The sequence below is a fragment of the Anas platyrhynchos genome, chromosome 2 (assembly GCF_047663525.1).
Source record: "Anas platyrhynchos isolate ZD024472 breed Pekin duck chromosome 2, IASCAAS_PekinDuck_T2T, whole genome shotgun sequence".
Lineage (NCBI taxonomy): Eukaryota > Metazoa > Chordata > Aves > Anseriformes > Anatidae > Anas > Anas platyrhynchos.
Window position 1 is genome coordinate 143,856,345 of NC_092588.1, and position 19,846 is coordinate 143,876,190.

A 19,846-nucleotide genomic window follows, 5' to 3' on the forward strand; every position below is an offset into this window, starting at 1 on the left:
TTACCACTGTAAATCACAAACCAAGGGAATGATTTGAGCAACTTTTAGAGCTGCCCTTACATCTATCCTCCACGCTGACCTGCAGTGGCAAATGGCAAACATGAAATTGTAGAGTTGCTTTCACTTCTCAAATTCTGGACAGCGTGCACTTGGCACACTTACCTTTTGAAAAACAACAATAACAAAAAACATAAAATGTTCAAAACACTATTTAGATGTTTGTTGAAATAATCCAATAGTCTGCTTCACAGTTTGTCACCTTGTGATTTGATTACTGTGCTGTACTTTTTTTTTTTTTTTTTTTTTTTTCCTGAATGGTCCTTTCTATGTAATTGCATCTTCATTTAAAAATGAAAAGGTTTTGAGCTCAAATGGGGGGAGGGAAGAATGGGAGATGAGAGTGAGCAAATGTTGAGATTTTCTCCAAAACTACCTGAAGTTCTGTTTTCTGTAGTAGTGCAGGGAAATCAAAACCTGAGTGGTTTCTTCAGAAAGATTCGGAAGGGGACACACCTTCACTTATCAGCTGGCCCTCCAGGTATCATAAAATGTAGCTGTGTGGCTAACAATCTGACTGAACACCTCCCTTTTCTTCCCCTTTACCCTGGCATCATTTAACATTTGCCCTTTATTTTCCCTTAACAGCAGTGAGTTAGAAAGTATCATTTCTTGCGGATAAACAGCTGTTGAAACTCTTCTGAAGCATCTGCTTTTATTGTGACTTGCAACCAACTGATATTTTGATGGAGAAGTACAAATGCCCCTCACTTCTTCCACTGCTATTATCATACTGGCTTCTGCTAATTTTTATAACTTATAACTTATTTCATCTCGTTTTGCACTCTGCAAACCAAGAGATTTTTCTACCACAACCCAATCCGCATTAGCATTCCTTACAATAAAATCCTTGAATTCCAAAGGCAATGGTGAAAGGAAAGTAAAAAAAATAATATTGGAAGATAAAGCAGGATCTCGATCAGAGCTACAAGCAGCTGCTTCCTCCCAGTTGGGTAACACATACTGTTAGCCCACCATGCAAAGCATTGCAGAAAGACTCTTTCCCGTGTTCCTGGTTAAAATATCTCTTATAACCCAGTTACTAACATTGCTGTGGATGTTCTGGAGCATGCTCGGTACATGCATAACGGTTTAAAGAATCACTTTTTAACAGTAAATAAACTTTCCGTGCTTAAGTAAACTTGAGAAGGTTCCCTGGTAAGTGCACCAATAGTAAGAGATAAGAAACACCAAAATATTAGAAAGGTCAGTGTTTCAAGTAAATTTGGATATCCGGAATTAATCCTCTCAGACATTAATTTTCCTTTTTTATAAGTGGTGCTTTTTTAATAATATAAACTTCAAAAAGTCCCATAGCAGCAAACCTGGACTTGCACATACTTAGAGCTGGATTAGGGTTTCTAACCTTGTTCAGAGTTAAAAATCATTCTTGATACCCATTTGCAAGGAGAGGAAGTACAAAGCTTTCATTTTTAATACTGTGTATGTGATATTTACCAATACTCACCCTGTAAGCTGTCTGACCACCTGGTGCGGCTGTAAAACTGCTGGAGAGTGGAGCTGCAGTTATTTTGTATAAGATAACGTTGTATATAATATAATATATTAATAACATGTTATAATGTGTATATAACTTTGTGTATTTGTAAAGCAAAGGCTGCCTCCAGTTGCGCATGCTTGGTTTTTGTTAGCGGAGTTGCATTAAGTGTCTACAGGTAGAACATGACTCTGTGTTTTGCATGTGTGCTCCACAAGTCTACAAGTGTTTCTAGAAAATACTCTGGAGTAAGGTAACCTTTGGGAACATTCCTGTAGGTTTTGCATGTTGGAATGTTTAAGACAATTTAAGACTTTTTAAAACAGAATGCCTGGTTCTGGTTTTCTCTTGAAACTTCTGATCCCCTGCAAGCCCTCTAAACAGCAACAGCCATGCCATAGTTTCACCTGGGGCTTCAAGGCTTGCACTTTCAACATTTTTCTCACTTTCTGTACTAAGTTATACTAGATGTAAGACATGTAAAATGTTACATGATACACAAAAGTAAACAAAATCTCAAACATCAGAAGGTTTAGGTGGAGATACCAACGTGTTTTCATCCTCTCCCCCAATATGCAACAGTATTTCGGTATGAAGTAAGCTGCCCGATGTTTAGAAACCTTTACAAATCCAAATAAATACGGGATTGTCAACACAATATGCAACTTCAAGCTGAACCCAACACTTTAATAACAAACATGAGTTTGATTATCTGTTTGTTTGGCTGAGACTATGGGTATGTGCTGTTGGCCAAATGCAATTGTGGCCTAATGGGAAGACGCTGGCCGTTTTCTGGGCTTGCTGGGTTACCTCTCGGGAGCCATGCATGTTCAAGGGCCTGTGAATCACCGGAATGGTTTTGAGCAATATTACTGCTAAAACCGGGGGGTAGGAAGGGGTAGCATCATAATATTGCTCTCTTTTTTTATACTGATTGCTTTTTATTTGAATACGATATTGCTGTCTGTACCCTCGGTCTGTGTTCCTTCCCAGATTGGGTATCGCTGTTCACAGCTTTGATCCTTTTTCTTTCTTAAAGAGTAAAAGTTAGAGAGAAACTGGTGAAAGAGGAAAGCGCGCGTGGAAGCCCCGAACCTGTCACAGACAGTGTCCCTCAGAGAAAGTCCCATCCCATGCCAGCCCACTACATGCCTCTCCAGACAGAAACGTCTGCCTTTGACAGGGTTGTAAATCAGCCCGTCAGCGCGGTCCGCCAACCAATACATGGCTATATCCAGCCTGCTGGCGTTGCTCACACGGCTCAGCTGATGGCAACTGAAGAAGCAGAAAATCTCCCCGTTGGCAGCCGCCTCGTAGCAGACAGCGTCAGCCTGCTAACAAAACCAGCAGCGGCCCCAGCGTCGGAGAGCGACAAGAAAGAGGCGCTCGGTTATGGAGCAAAGCCTGATGAAGAGGAGGCCCTGGAGGGTGAGCAGGCTTCCAAAGGCAGAAGGCCCATCTTGCCGTCTGAGATCCGCAAGCAAGGGAAGAGCCACGAAGGCCTCTTTGGAGGAGGAGAACTGGATACCACCACCATGGGGAGCTCCTCTTCTGCCAGCAAGCCGAAAGTCAACTCGGAAGTTCAGAGGGAGCTAGAGTGCAATAGGAGACAGGGTCCTGAGCAGCCCCCGAAGGCCCCGGAGAACATAGAAAGGAGCGAAGCGGTTATGTACATACAGAGCGGGTCCGTGTCGCAGCCTGACAAGGCAAAAGGGCCCGTCTGGAAAGTGTCAACAGCAAAGCATAAAGTCCTGACTCGCTCCATGTCTGACTATACGGTGGCTCCTAAGCTAGCATCTTTTCATAGTAAGGAGAGCACGGAAGCAAATGCAGCAAATGGTGAGATTGGCATGGTTGACACAAAAGTCTCTGTTGCCCAGCTCCGTAATGTCTTTCTGGAAACTGCTAATGCCAACAAGAAAACAGACCTGTAGGTGACATTTCAGACGTATTTTCGTGTGAAACTTGCACGTCCTTGGCAAAATTACACACACTCAACAACAGTTGTGTTGGGCACTTAAAGCACACAGCTTAGCTCTCACCAGTGTGTATTGGAGGCTGAGATGGTCTGAAGGCCGCTTCTGTGCTTCTGCTTGCTGGTGCAAGTTGTGATGGGGGTAGCTGGGAGGTGTATGTCCGTGCATGGTACCGGAGGAGCATGCAGAGTGATCTCTGGTGGATTGTAGAGATGCTTACATCTATGCTTTACTTCTCTCTCCTATTTTCTTTCCTATGCGCTTTCTATCATGTGGTTTAAAAGCGAGTCTCGGTTTGAGATGTCAACGTCAGGTAGCGCTTTGTCTGCCAATGGGGATCGCGAAAGAGGGCCACGAAGGCCGAGGCGCTATTTTACTCCTGGTGAAAATAGAAAGACTTCTGAGAGATTTAAAACTCAACCTATAACGTCAGCAGAACGAAAGGAGACGGATAGGTAGGCATGTATGTGGTTCTGTGTAGCGTTCTGGTGCAGGTAGGCATGAACAAGCTTGTGAAAAAATTTTGTTCACTTGTTAGCATAAATATTTTACAAGGTTATCATTTCCCCTTAAAAATAATCGAGTATTGGTTATAGGATAAATTCCAATTGACTTGAGTATGCAGTTTCTCATGAAATAAAACCCAAGAAAAACCAATTTGCTGCAAATCCCTCTCCATAAAATGGTAAACAGTGAATCATAAAGTATTACAGCTGTCTGGTTCTGTCTAATGATAAAAGCTTTTGTCTGTTTTTATATAAAGAGTTATATAAAATAAAGAGCCCATCTACTCTGCTTTATCATTTACTATAAAAAAAAATACAGATTTTGTGTTAAAAGAGTTGGCATCAAATCTTAGATCTTCTGCAAGATGAAGTGGAAATCATTTTCCCTTACTGTATTCAAGTGTGGCTGTGATTGCTTGCCTTTCTGCTTTATTAAAGGATGTTACAAGTGGAAACTGTTGAAACTTGAAAAATAGACAAGTTTCAAATTCTTAAGAATTCTTATGTCTTGCTGCTTCAGATGGAGTTTGAATCTCATTTTTGATGTCTCATTTCAAGCTAACTTCTTCCTGTTTGATTATTTTTCACTAGGTCATTTTTGAGTGCAGAAATACCAACTGCCGATGGTATGTCACTATACAATTTTCTAAGGAAGAAATGGGAACAAATGTATTTTTTTTAACTGAAGTGGTGTTTGATAATGCAAACAAAGTCCACCTGAATATAAGCATCAATTCCTATAATACGTTTGAAGTACCACTTTTCCTTGGCCATGTCTGCTACAGACTTAATTTCAGATTAATTTAAGCCCAGAAGTTGATCTGTGGACTCCTAACTATATATGGGGAGTAGAGGGTGGAGTGGCTTGCTTTTTTAATTTAATTGCTTTTATCTGACTGCTAGCTGGAAAAAACAAAAACAAAACAAAACAAAAAACACATTTTAATCATTAGTTCAGGGCTAATAACTAAAAAGCTTTTACTATAGTGGGAAACTGATATTAGCAAAGTATTTCCTAGCTAAGGATGTTGCAAGATGCTGGTTATTAAATTATATAATTGTCTGCCATCTTGCTTCTCTTTTCTTCATGTCACTCTCGGCAACTCTGGCACAAATTAAGAAGCTAATCTCATGAGGAGCTAAATTTAGACTTTAATGCCTTATGCTATTTGAAAGCTGATACTCTGCAGCTTTGAGATGCTGGCTCTTGGATCTGGAGGATGCTGATTTCAGCTCCTAAGCATACCAGTTGAACCTTTAAAATATGGGCATACAAGATGGTAATCAGAATGACCAGCTGCCAGGAGAGACTCTTGTCTGGTCAACTGAGAGAAAATAGGTGTCCTATTCAGCAGGATAAATACTGAGCTTAAGACAGTGGTTGATCTCTCAGTCTTAAGTATTTCCTTAGTCAATGTGTTGTCATAGACTAATACATATATGATTATAAATAATGCTTATAATAATGCTTACCCTGAAATCACATGAACTGTCCTGAAGAAAAATCTTTTGCTCCCAAAATCCTGTTCAGAATTTTTCTCTGGTGCAATACATGTAAATACAAGTATAAGTTTATTCAATTTGGTTCATGATATATCTTTCATTAAAAGAGAGTACAGCCAATTTATTTGCTGCAAATGCTTCTTTTATTACTAAAATGTTATTTTGGGGGAGTTTGGAAATCATTTAGTCAGAAAAACTTTCACTTACTACAAGCTATGAGCTTGATTCATTATATTCATTACATTCAGCTTTTTTTTTTCTTTCTGTAGATGAAGAAAAATTAGATGACCGAGCCAAACTAAGTGTAGCTGCAAAGAGGCTGCTTTTTAGAGTAAGTATTACATTTTCTTAATAGAAAACAGAGCTAAACATTGCATATTCAAGATGCTGAGGATGATTAGGTTCATTAGAATGAAGTGTAATGCAGCTAACCAAGTCCAAGCACATACTTTTTTTTTTTTTTTAACTTCATCTCGTCTACCTATGCAGCAGACCTGTTGCTTTAAAGCCATCTTTGAGAACAACATTTGAAGAAATGTGCAGTTAATTTTAACTCCATGATGGCTACTGTATTATTATATCCTGGTTCTAATTCAGAGGTGGACAATGAGGAAAATTAATACTTTGCATCCGGGAAAGCTGAAAAGAAAATAGTGTTTTAGAACTTTTTTTTTTCATGGTTTTAATTATGACATATGTCCACTTAGGAAATGGAAAAATCATTTGAAATGAAGAATATTCCTAAACCACCTACAAGAAGTTCAGCAGTAGAGAGAAGACTGCGGCGTTTGCAGGATAGATCGCACACACAACCAATTACCAGTGAGGAAGTGGTCATTGCAGCTTCGTAAGTCTTGTTCATGTGTTGGCTCTAACTTTGGTTCCTGCTTTTAAATCTGGGAATAAGTACCATATATGTGGTGTTTACAACTTTGTAGCAAGGAAAAATGTTTATTGTTAAGGGCCAACTTCCTTGAGAACCACAAGGGAAGCTATATTGGAATTCCTTATTAGAAGTAGAGGGACTAGTAAAACATAAATTGCATGAACTGTAATTTGGCAGAAGGTTTATGAAGCTGTAGATTAGGTAAATGGGATTAATCATAGCATTGGTTTGTAACTCAAATGAAAAGGATACTTCACACTGAGGGAAATCTGCACTATTTCTTATGGAATGTATTTGTATTGGGAAAAGGCTTTTAAAATCTGAAATCTCAAATGTACTTCCTGAAAACATTTCTTGCACTTTGGTCATACATCATGAAAGTTTCCTGAAAAAAAAAAATATTTTGGGGGGAAAATGGAGAAAAAGGTGAATAGATGTTCATCTAATGATCTGCTAAAAGATGGCTTATGTTACGGGTAACAGCATCTTCGAGAGACAACCTGTTTGCTCCTCTAGGCTTTTAGTTCTTTCAAAGTATTTGATGTTATTTTGCAAAGTTCACAGCAGTTAATTAAAAATCATTGCTATTTGTTTTTTTCTGTTTTGTTTTGTTTTTGGTCTTTTCTGTAGTTAACACTTAATGTATTGCTTTTCTTAATGCTTTTTTCTTCTCTCTCCCTGTGAATTTTCCCTCCTTGGCAATTCTTTAAAGTGAACCTACCCCTGCTTCACGTTCTGTGAATACCCACACAGTAGTGACAAGAGTACCTAGTCCCACTGTAGTTAAGAGCACTGTACAACCTATCAGGTACTGGGGGGGATAAACATGCATGTTACATGGAGCACAAGATTCCTCAATAGCAGATGCATCTTTAAAATCTTGAATGCCTTTTCAATGTGTCAAGTCAATACTTGTTTCAAGAGTATTTAAAACATTTGTCAACTTTGTTTACGTTTGCATGATAAAACATCGCAGCTTTTTTTGGTCAAGCATCTGTTTTTAGGACCTCTCTAACCACACTCACCTATTCTAGAAGTGTATTATATGTGAAAGAAATGAATATGCATGTGAGCAAACCTGGCAGAACCCTCTTTGCTCTTGTACTTTTATATATAGTGATGTCATCTTGACGTGAAAATACCAGAGCTGGGTGCTTGATTTCACAAGCAGTACATATCCTCTTTGTCTGTCTCTACATATATTTTTTTATAGTTTGCAAAATTGAAGGAAAGATAAGAAATTGCACCACCTATAGGTAAAGTTGCAGAATACTATTACATTCTGAACAAGAGAATTTTAGCAAAGAGAGCACAACAGAAAAAAAATACTAATTCCATAAATGTGGCTGAATCTAGCTAGAGGTGAATAAAATGTTATTGTAGAGACAAATGCAGTTACAGCTTTTATGAATGAATGTGTCTGCCTTCAGCATTGGTCAAACAATCTTCAAAATTAATGGAGTATATTGCAAAACTATTTTTTATTGTTGAGTCACCCCGATAACTCTAAACAAAAGCAAAACTGACCTCTATTCTCCTTCAAATTATCAGAGGCATTACAATTTATGCTAACCTAAAAGAAGCCCTAACTTGGAATTTAAATTCATCTTCTACATGTTTTATCCTATATGATCCACAAATTATTTCTAATAAAACTGAATTTTACATAAGTTGCATTGTAGGACAAGTGTTTGTTCTACAGCAGCATTGTAAATGTCTCTAACTCTGTATTCTGTATAAAGTGATTGGTCTGAAAAGTCTGTCTTCAATCTTGAGTTCTCCTTTCAAAAAATTGTTATGTCATAATCAAATGAATTTGCGAATGAAAAATTTTAACTTTTTTTTAAATCTTCAGCTGTTAAATTAGAACCCATCATGCCAATGTTGAACCACTGCATAACCACTTAGGCTGCTATATTACATTGGCTATTGTGCTTCATACGCAGTTCTTCTGCTTCTATCAGGTTAAGATTCTAAAACTTCGTAACAGCATCTTTAAAACTCATTTCCAGTTCTGTTTCTTCAGCTTGCAGGCATCAGCACACCAAAAAATTTTAGCTAAAGAGGAGATAAGAGCAGCCAAAGAGGCGATGGGGCAAGATCAGTCTGATGAACCAGATTCTTCCACATTAAGTTTGGCAGAAAAGATGGCTTTGTTTAACAAACTGTCTCAACCAGTATCCAGGGCCATCTCCACAAGGAGTCGAGGAGACATTAGGCACAGGAGGATGAATGCTCGTTACCAGACCCAGCCCGTCACTCTTGGAGAAGTTGAGCAGGTAAGTGCAATCTTAGTTCTTTTTCATTTGTTAGTTTTTTATTGAAAAAAAGAGCTTTAGTGTGAAATGCCACGACAGTTGGCCTTTTCTTTGCTCTGAGCTACACAGTGGGGTCATGACATATTCACAGGAAAAAGCTTCAGGAAGCAGTCTTCTGACACTGAGAAACAACATCCTCCAAAATGTTCAAGTTCACTGATGTGTTTTCCTTTTATAAGTAATTTAAGAGTATATCATCTTCCTGATGAGTGCACACTGTACCTTTCATGGTCTATGTCTTTTCCGGTGTCTTTTTCAACTTCTAAAAGTAAATTCATGACCAAAAGGGTGAAAACTGTGATGCATCTCTTTTTGGAGCTTTGTCATGTGCATCTTTCAAATCTGTTCCTGGAGGCACTATTTATTCCAGTATTACGACATTGTTCTGTTGTTTTCCACTGGGAGGGGGCATTGATTTTAATTCTTCTTTTGTTTCACCAAAACAGAATACTTCTGAAATTCAGAAATTCATGATTAAAATGAAGTGATTTAAAACTGTGCAGTGGAATTGGGCTTCTCAGTCTGGAATCCTTCATATAATTGGAACTGGAAAGGAATGCCTTTTTAGTGAAGCTTGAGAACAGGATGGCCAAGCAGTAATCTTTCAGATCTGATGTTTGCAACATCAGTCCCTTAGCACTATAGCTTTAGAAGAAATCACTTTAACAGTGAAGGATCACTCCTTTGCATGTTGCATTTCTAAGGATTTGGATTGATCTGAGTGTTAGAAAGTTCCTTCCCTACCTACGCTTTCTATAATGCTTCATTGATCTTCCTACATTTTCCATATATTAATAGAATTGTGGGAAGGTAGGATTTCTTTAAGTATATTAGTGCAAAACTGCATGAATACATAACTGTGCCTTATGCTTACTTTACTTAGGCTTGAAGTAGTAGTAAATATTTGGCATATTTATCTTAACCAGATTTCCAGACATTACAGAGTACTATTTCCATTCATTTTCCATACGCCAACCACTATCACAGTTTGAACTCTTTAATGATCATGTCACTAACTTGTTTGGGGGCCAGGAAGGTGATCAACAGAAATGGGCTGAAGAAGATGGGAAAGAAGCCAGTGACAGTCACATTAATTTGTCAGACTTTTACAAGATGAACTTACACTTCAAGCAAGAAAATGCGGAGGAAGCATATTTTGTCATATCCTTTTGAACCTAGCAAAAGAAACCAGTTGCCTCTAAACAGTACTATAGGAATGTTTTGTCAAAAAGACCTTACATAGTGAGCTGTGCATTTGGAGTTTTGAGATGTAGCTATGGTTGTTGTAGGAAGAAACAAAGGAAAGGTAAGAAAATAGACAACTAGAGGTTTTATTACCAAAATGCATAATTGCAAATGTAAATATCTTGTAACTGAAGCTGAAATCCCTTTGCTGATCTCCTCTAAATTTCTAATTCTAATAGATGCAATGGAAAAAGAGTAAACCGGTAACTATGTTATTAATGTTTCTTTGGAATCTTTGAGCTAGTGTAGTAGTCTTTGCTCAGCTTTCTGATTTAATATATGAGTGTGTTGTCCATGCTTTATGGAATTTGCATGTGCTTTTTTAAGTGTTTAGTTGACTTACTCCTAGTGGTGTGAGTTTGCCTATTCCTTTTGCATGCTGTTCACTAGCCCTGCAGTTAAAGAAAACAACAAAAAAGTCAAACAAAAAACATCTCCTGATTTGTATGAAGGCATATTTGTCACTATTTCATGGCTTTTATCCCCTTTGGAGAAGACAAACCCAAGCTGTCCATTTCAGGGAAATTTTGCATCTTAACTGTCTCTGTAGAGGCTGGCAAGGCAAATTTGGACTTCATTATGTAATTCTTAGATACCAATACTTCTCTTAGAGATGTAAGAGACAGCAAGTGTTTGATTTTTAAAAACTCTTAGACTAATAGGTGAAGGTGATTTATGTGGCGAAAGTGTCGGGAATGTGTGCCCCATGTAAGACAGCACGGAACATTCTCTTGGTGCTGAGCTTGCTTTGGAGCTGCAAGCTGCATAACCATATCAGAGCAGAGCTGTGCCAAAGCCAATTAGCCCTGTTGATTAGCCTGAGCACATGGCATGTCATCCGGCATCTGGAACCCGAACTAATTCCTGCTCCCGGTGCTGTGCAGTACCATGTCAGGACGGACCTTTAATGGAGCTCTGACACAAAGTCATATTGCATGCTACACACCTGCCCTCTATTGCTAAAGATTTTGCTGTGCATATGCAGTCATTTAGTCATTTTTACCTGGGGTGGAATCATCCATTTACAGCCAATTGATGGGGCATTCTGGCTCCCCCTAACTGTTACAAGTGTGTATTTGTAGAGCATTGTACTCATGTGGAAGCATACTTTCTGCTCTGAAGAACTTACGTGGTAGACTTTTCTTGGGAATGGATGATTTCGGAGCTCTCAGGTCCTTTTTTATTTTTATGTGTTTGTCCATAGGTGCAAAGTGAAAGTGGAAAAATTGCTCCCCTGCCAACCGCAGTCGCAACATCAGTTGCAACAATGGCTTCTGCCCTTTCTGCACTGTTTGCCGGAGACCTGCATGCGAAGCAAGCCAGAGATGGAAGCGTGAGTGCTGCCACAAAAGCTGATTTGAGATTCCACACTTCAGCCGAAAACTCGGAGTCTTCAGGAAAACACATGCAGAAGTCAGAACAGTGGCAGCCTTCATCAGAACTGCTAGAAAGCAAAAGATCATCAAAGAAGCATGAAGAAGAGGGAAAGAGGTTTCTGGCACATGAGGCTAATGAAATTAGAAAGTACAGCTCCTTTGAGGAAGAAACCACACATCCTGTTCCTGAAAAAACAGGGGACTACCATAAAGAATCTACATACAGCTTCCTGAGGAAGGGCAGCATGGAACTGTTTAGTTCACAAGCACTTTTTCAGCCTCTTGAGCATAAGGAAATGGATACTAGCATGCAAGGTAAGCGGGAAGCCAAAGAAGGCCAGTCCTTTGAAGAAAACATGGATTTGGAATGTGACGTGCAAAGCAAGACTTTGCAAAGAAGTGCAATATATGCCTGCTGTTGGTGTAGTCTAGTTTAGCAAACAGCAGTTTCTCAGTTTTTAAACATCATTTCAAATATTATCAAGACAGTTTTTCTTTTTTAACGCTGCTTAAAGGTAGAGAAAAAGTTGTGACAACTTAAGTTTTGCAAGTACAATTTTCTCTTAGTTATTCTTGTACCTCTTCAGGCCTTAGAGATGGCTCAATTTTGAGATTTTCTTAACTTTTGTGGTAAGTGGCAGTATACACTGAAGTTAATTTTTTTGTTGTTTCCTTTACTGCCCGTTCCTCTGCACTCCAAAATACTGAACAAGCTGAACTTGTTGCTCTGGGTCAAGTATTTGTTCTGAATTCTTGCCACCTTCTGAATATATAGCTATATTTGTTATATATTAGCCACATATGTACGTATATAGCAAGTAGTGATATATGATTATTGAAACACTACTCTTATTTTCCCTTCAATTTTATGACAAAATATAAACCAAGTAATTCTAGAGCAGTTTTTTGTTTTAAGTTGGGGGTACAGGACCAAAGTAACCTATAGGGCTAGAAATATTTTTTTCTTTATCCTGTGAAGTTATTTAATTTTGAATTTAAATGGTCTCCAAATAGATGTAGGGAGGAAGGTATAGTTCTGCTTGTATTCATCAAAAGCAGTGTCCATTCTATCTAATTAGCTTTCTGTGACTACAGAGGAGACGGAGACTGGGGTAGAACAGGAGCAGTCATGTATCAGGGGGTATTGTGCTAGTAAAATTTCAAAAAGAATGAAGGTAAGTTCTGTTTCCTTCAGGATAGCTCTCATGGTGCATTTATTTTTTCTCAAGGCACTTTTTCCTGTGGTTTAATTGCAGCTCAAGAAAACAAGAAAAAAGAACCTAACACCCTCCTAGAAAATAAGATCTTAATTAAATTATTAAATATATTAAATTATTCTAGTGTGGTACTTATGCATTAAATGTTTAACCTTTAAATTAATTTCTTTAAATTCAGCTTCTCTTCCCCTACCCTTTGTTCCCCTCTCTCTTTCATCTCTTTTTTTTTTTTCATGTTGGCATGATGAAAGGAGCAGCAATTTGTGCCTCATCCATATGAAGTTCAGAATTGTGCATTGAACATTGAAGCTCTGTGGCTTCATGTGAACTTCAGTCAAAAAGGGACAGTCTGTTCAACAGATAATATTGAACAATTAGTCTTTCTATGCTAGCTCAGCCAGAATTGTTTTCTCTTTTGGAATAGCATGTGATTTGTGATTTGAATTTTTAAAAAAACAGATTTACTGCTTCAGTGTATGTAATGTAAAATAAGTTTGAGAATAGCACTAAGTCTAATTCAGCGCATTTCTTTTGACCGGGCAGACCATGTTGAGTCTACTTCTGAACTCACCAGCACATCAGCAACGAGGACTGTTTCACAGACTGCAGCTGTGGCATCCTGTAGACTGCAGGAGCTCTCCGAACAATTGGAAGGAAAATTTTATAAGAACTCCTGTGAGATGTTTTCTGTTGGAGAGAACAAAACACAAGCAGCTGAAGATGTCCTTGATAGTTCCAGCAAAACGATGTCAATTAAGGAAAGGTACTTAAATTTCACTTTATTGAAATGGTCTCTAAATACAGTTATTAGAGTGATGATTATAAAAAGAAGCTTTAAGCCTTTTTCTAAAAAAGCTAAGCACTGTTTACTGGGCTCTATTCGCTGTCAGAAACTAACAGCAGAAACATGCAGTTAATCTGACTGACATGCTTATAAAGCATCGTCATCTCATGATGAATGAGAGTTACTGTTGAAGAGAACATGATAATCTGATTTTGAAACAACCACCTGAAAAATCAATAAGAGATTCAGAAAATGAAAGTAGTAAAATAGTTATTCTAGTTACATTTGTTCTACTCAATATATTTCATCGGGTTCTGTTTTCAGTTACAAGTTATAATATGATTTTTTTTTTTTAATTTTATTTTTTAATTAGCTGTTTCATTGTTGCTCTGTGGAAATAGTCTCTTTATAGTAAACCAAGTACAGAGAATCAGGGATGGACTCTGTGATATTTCCCACTTTACTTCAGAAATATATAGTTTCTGTTTTGATGTCTGAGAACTTCCTCTGGGATTTTAAAGGATGATAGACTGGAAAGGTTTGTGGGAGTATTAGAAGCAATTTTTCGAGCCCGAGATCATTCAAAAATGAAATCAAATGTTAATTATTTTGTCCTTGTATAGAACCTAGGAGATCCTAGCTGGAGCTCCAATAGCTGCTGTAGTATTTGTAAAACTTGTTCTAATTTAGTTAAAACGTTAGGAGTATAAACTTAGTCCCAAAGTATAAAAGGATCCAGTAGCAGCGCAGTGAGTAAAATTATGATTGTTTGCTTCAGAATGACAAATAAGCTTATTCATACTTCAGTTTTTGTGCAGTGAACGTAGAACTGATAAATCAAAGTAGCTGCTTCACTGAACTTTCAGTGTGTCAAAGTATTCCATCACTTTGTGAGGTGGGTGTGATATTAGGTACTCCAATCCATTTTTTTCAACAAGATACCAAAGCATGCTTCATGTATTTCTAGGATGTGTGTGAGTCATCCTCATTTTTAGCATCCCCACTCCCTGTTATCTGTTTAATATAAGGAGAAAAGAGTGACTAAAACAGCTGTAACAGTCTTAGTCCCCTTTCTGAAAGACGTACTTAGCATTTTCAGTTTACTGTTTTTTTTTGTTTGTTTGTTTTAAAGCAACCTTTCCCCCTTAATCCTTCTGCAAATATGTCAACTGTCTGGACAGATGAGACTTAAATCCAGTAAATTCTGGTTTATGGGTAGTAAATGATCTACCTTCCCTGAGCCTAGTGAGGAAAAAGAGACTGGAGGGAGGGGGAACATCCAAGTATGAGCAGCTGGTTCGATCCTAAATTTAATGCTTCAGTTGAGTTGGTCTCTTGAAGAACTGATGTTCCTGTCAGACTGTCAGTCACACTCACAATCAGGAATTGCTTTCATTGGGCCTTCAGGACTGTCTATTCAACACGAAAGCCAACACCAGAAAATACCTGTTGTCTTGTCAGGGATTTGTATTCTCTGATTCTGCAAACATCTGTAAATGGCAGAGCTGTTACCAAATCATTTTAGCATTCCAAAATACTACGGTACTCTACTTCTTGACCTAGAATTAAAAAAAAAAAAAAGAAAAAAAAAAGACTAAAAAGACTGGTTGTATTCTTTTTTTCTTTTGCATGACCGTAGCTGACGCCAACTATTCATAAACCTCAAAGAACATTGCTGCTAAAGATTAACTTTTACACTTTGCTTTTTTGGGTTGGATTTTTTTTTTCCCTTTTACATTCACTAACTTCATCTTCCCATCCAGTGGATTTTTCTGGCTGTGTCAGACATTCTTTCACCTTATGGAAGAACAGCTTTTCCACAGATGTAATGATATTTGGGCAGGATGCATGCATGTTGGTCTGGACGAAAGTGATTTTCCACAGACTTATTTCACTGAAGTAGTATTATCCTTGTGGGGTGAGTGCATACCTAGCATTTTCAAAATTACCTATATTTTATGGAAGAATGAAAACCGTGATTTTTAAAGAAAGAATATATGCCTATCCTCTCTTCTGCAAACATGACACTCGGAGGTGAGAGGGAGCAAAGGCTCATCTCTTACAGTAGGCTGTGTTTTTTGTTAGACAGGACCGATCCACTGACATGTTATATATGAGTGCGGGAAACCTTTTTATAATTGTCTTGTATTCAGCTAGACAAATTAGGAGTTTGGGAGAGGCCTTCAGGAAGAGGAATGTCTTGGAGGACTTTGAACGGAGTGTCATTTACGTGTAGCTACCTGTATTTGTACATTTACGGAGACCAGAGTTTCTCGAAAGCCACCCTGCCTGCTCCTCTTCAGAAGTCAGCTGTACACCATGAAAATGATATTCAAAAACTACAGATAAGTTGCTGGTGGACCTCCAGCCTTCGTTCAGTCCTTGTCAGGACAAACCCAATCTAAACTTTAGTTTCAACCTTTTTTTGATGAATGGATGCCAGAACAAGACCTTCTGTAGCCTAGGACACGTATATAGTGAATATATGAACTCTTTGACCACCGGCTTCCTGTCTGTATTACTGCACTCAAATTGGCCTCCAGGCATCTGAAAGGCAGCTAAAAAGAGCTGGTCAAGTGCAGCCAACGGAGTCCATGTGAAAGCCAAATCTGTGTCCAGTTCGTGTCATCTCAAGGATGACACTAGCAGCAAAGATACTAAAAGATTGCCACAGAAGAAAGATGTCTTTTTTTTCTTTTCATTTTTGCCTGGGCTTTTGCCAAGGCTTTTCAGACAATGCTCCTTATTTAGGCAAAACCACTGTTGGAATCTTGCTTGCATTTGCCCTCAGTACTAATCTGACATTTTTCCTTCATTTTTGAAACCTTTTACTTTATTTTGACTCCATCCTGACACCTCTGGATCATTTTATCTGAGTAGCAGGTAAAAAAAAGACACTAGGCAAGCTGACAAAGATGGTCAGATATATAGTAAAGATTTTTCCTTTCAAGAACAGGGTAAAACCTATTTTTCAGATTGGAAAATGAACTTTGGGATGCAAAGGAGGAAGCTGTATGAGTAGAACTATGAAGGTGAATAATGAATCAAACTGGAGATGCAATGAAACTAGTAGGCAGCAGGCCTTAAACAAATCCAAGGGTTAGACCCCCAAATTCTTTTTTTTAATTTCTTTCCCCAAACTTTTCAAAGAATCAGTTGCTGTCTGCTCTCAGAGTTACACTACTGATCTGGTGGGCCTGCTTGTGTGATCCAGTTCAGCATTTTTTGCAGCTTTATTTATACAAAAAGATGCCCTCCAAAGGCTATTGAGTCAAGGTGGTCAGTATTTATTGCTGTTTCCATGGTTCGAGACAAATGCATGGCTTTAGGTTTTGTGCAGCAGTGAAGTTTTCAAGGGCATGCTGGGCATGCCCAATTCTTTAAAAGTGTTAATTGCTTGAGGCAGACAAACATATGACCTTACTGTAGGAATGAGTTCTTTCATTGCATATACAAGTGGAGGATGAATCCATCCTTATGACGAAGAAGAGAACAGTCTCCAGAGACAAAAGAAACAGTCTCAGAATTAGAGATTTCCCCTTCCTGATCTGCCAAGCTGTTTGTGCCAAAGGTCAAGGGCAGATACCCTTCAGTAATGTCAAACTACAGGGTCAAAAAACAGGGCAGATTTTTTCTGCCTGCTATGCTGTGCAGCTGTGGACATTTTTAAAAACAAACCCATTTTAGGCTAAAGCTGATCAAAACACCTTCCAGCTTCAATTAGTGCAGATCGTTTTAAGCAAAGCTGACCTGAGAGAACGTGACTATTGAAGATAATTCAGCTGTGTGGTGGCAATTCAGTCCGATCTTGGTCTCCTCCGCAGTTTCACACATGCATGGATGTACTTCAGCAGATAAGTTCTGGGCATTGAAATCTTGTGGAAGTTCTGAAAACAATGACCATGGCCTCAACTCTTCATCCTGAGTCCTCTTCACCCCTACCCATGCAGTGCTGTTAGGTACAAAGCAGCCAGGCAATGTGAAGCTTGCCAGCACTGTCTGCATGGGCGGGAAGAGAAAGAGAGGAAACAACTGTTTTCTTGAACACAGCATTCTTACTGCCATTGTATTCTTTGGATTTACTGTCTTCAGTTTTTCTCAGCTGACTGCCTTAGGGCCAATTGGGTTTTCTTGAGGATGTTAGTAGCATGGCTACACTGCCTGGATTTTTGCAAGAAGCAACTGCCTGAAACAGTCCTATCTCTTCCTTTTCATAGTTTCAGGACAAAACTTGTACAGTAATCACATCTCTGAAAGCACATCTTCATGTCTTGTGATGGAGATAAGTTGACAACCTACTGAACCTGTACAAATAGTAATAGGGTTAAGGGTCTTGGTATAATCCTTACTGAAATGCCCTAGATTAAGAAAAAAAAAAAAAAAAAAGGTAATGTAACAAAATTTAACAATTCAACTAAAATAAAAATGACTTAGTGGACCACTGCAAATGTTTGCACAAGTGCTACAGATGCACATTTTTAAGAAATGCTTTCAGAAACCATTCTTAGCTAGAAAATTCACACAAATATTATTTTTTGAGGGAGGTAAGCTGAAGATCACGTCTCTGTGGACCTTATATTCCAAATTGATTTCCTCTGCCCCCAAAACTAATCACCTCAGAGTTTGTATTGAGAGATAGGTTCTAATTCCAGCAAAACAAGTCTATGTGCTGTGCCCACTGGGCCAGTCAGCATCCATTTGTGCTGTATTTAGAATTTTACTTAAGATTACAAAATAGTGCTTTTACAAGATCGTGCTTAACTGAGATTAATGGTAATCTACATTTTAAATATAAGGCTTCCTTTAAACCAGTTGAATCTTGCAGATGGGCTTCACAGCTGTAGTACAGTAGCACCAAGTTGTTAGTGCATCGGTACTACTAATTTATATGACAGCAATGCCTGAAATGAGCAAGGAGATACTAAATGATCCCTAGCAGTCTGATAGTAACTTCAGTCATCAGGGTTGTAGTCCAAGCATTAACTGCAAAGTTATCGTTTGATGTGCCTGATGAGACCTAATTGATGGCTGCCTGCTCTTAATAAACCTCTTCCTTCTTGGGTTTTAAAGGAAATAAAATTTATTTTATTTTTTTTTAATGACTACAATAAACACCAGTGATAGGATTTATCTCATTAACTTTGGACATCTACACCATAAGCATCCATAGCTGAGCTAGTCGATCTCTGTGCCTTATTGACAAGGAGGGGAAGAAAGCAGTGATTCATCTAACCTCTTTATATGTCTGCTTCAGGATGATCTTCATTATACCCTGGCCTCCCTTGACTGTATTGGCAATTTGCACTGACTGTACAAATTAACTGGAGTGCCTGTCTCAGACTAGATGTCTGTGTTTTGTCAGATGATTCCCATTTGATGTGTTCAGTAAAGGCTTGTTCATTGGTGAGCTTTGTGTATGTCTACAAAATGTGAATAACTATGGTTAGCTAGAAAACTTAATTTCAGATTTTCTTGAATGCATCATTAGCGAAGTACTAAGGGTAGTTTCTAAGGGCAATGGGAGGTATAATGTTTAAAGATACTATGTTGGCATGTTTTTTCTTCTAGGTTGGCATTGCTGAAGAAGAGTGGTGAAGAAGATTGGAAGAGCAGGCTCAGCAAAAAGCAAGAGTATGCAAAAGTGTCTGCCACTGATCGTAGTGCACAAATGCAAGAAGTTGAGCAGCTGTTGAAGAAGGTAATTCTATCCATTTTATATTTTTTTTTGAAAAAACATATTGCTTGAAATGCTTCAGCTTTGATGATGCATCCAACAAGACAGGCATGCCTAATATTAGCTACTAGCTCTTGCTACTACTTTTGTTTAAAGACGTGCTTGAAAAACAATTCTCCCAACATAAGAGCTCTTCAAACAAGAATGTCTTCACTGTCTTGGTGCATACAGTATTGGTCAGAATGCCTTCACATCAGCAGATTGCAAAGCAGTAAGTGGGCCTGTAAGGCTTCTGGAATGTTTACAGGTATAATGATTAAGGTTTTCCTACACACACACACCAAAGTATGCGAAACTGGCTTAAGACTTGAATTGTTTTCTTTAGTAAGGGTTCTTGGAAGAATTTAATGTCCCTAAAGGTGTGTTGTCTCTGTGCATATGCTTATTCTGAGCAATAATTTTGGATCCTAGTAGCACTAAGGAAATGCAAGTGTGAGAGCATCCATGAGTCGTTTGTCCCTTGGTTATCTTGCATGATCTTTGGTGTTTGTGGATGGCCAGAACCCCCTGGACAAGGATTTTATCTGTCTTGTTAGTGTTAGTGAGTAGAGTGGGAGATGGGTAGGAAGGTGTGGATGGATTATTGAGAGATTTGCTTCAAGAATGGACTCCCAGTTCAAACTAATGTAGATTCACTTCTCTGCAGAGTCTAGTATTTCAAAAATGACAGTGTTAAATAAAATGGCTGTTCCAAAAGCATTTAATTTTTCAAGGAATTTTTCCACAGAGGACAAGCAGAGATAAAA

The 19,846-nt window shown here is 38.4% G+C and overlaps 1 protein-coding gene across 32 annotated transcripts in view; it reads left to right on the forward strand.

Moving 5' to 3' along the window:
- Positions 1 to 19,846, forward strand: part of SVIL (supervillin) — a 137,793-nt gene that overhangs the window by 86,759 nt on the left and 31,188 nt on the right. For 7 of the 32 annotated variants that reach the window (XM_038175027.2, XM_038175029.2, XM_072033738.1 and 4 more), the window contains 12 exons: positions 455 to 538; positions 2,595 to 3,485; positions 3,816 to 3,986; positions 4,629 to 4,663; positions 5,810 to 5,871; positions 6,248 to 6,387; positions 7,139 to 7,234; positions 8,453 to 8,705; positions 10,169 to 10,192; positions 11,194 to 11,680; positions 13,126 to 13,345; positions 18,935 to 19,064. In XM_038175027.2, the coding sequence (XP_038030955.1) occupies positions 455 to 538; positions 2,595 to 3,485; positions 3,816 to 3,986; positions 4,629 to 4,663; positions 5,810 to 5,871; positions 6,248 to 6,387; positions 7,139 to 7,234; positions 8,453 to 8,705; positions 10,169 to 10,192; positions 11,194 to 11,680; positions 13,126 to 13,345; positions 18,935 to 19,064 (2,593 nt within the window). The remainder of the gene's footprint in view (positions 1 to 454; positions 539 to 2,594; positions 3,486 to 3,815; positions 3,987 to 4,628; positions 4,664 to 5,809; positions 5,872 to 6,247; positions 6,388 to 7,138; positions 7,235 to 8,452; positions 8,706 to 10,168; positions 10,193 to 11,193; positions 11,681 to 13,125; positions 13,346 to 18,934; positions 19,065 to 19,846) is intronic. The other 25 variants (XM_072033751.1, XM_072033752.1, XM_072033746.1 and 22 more) reach the window with 17 other exon arrangements.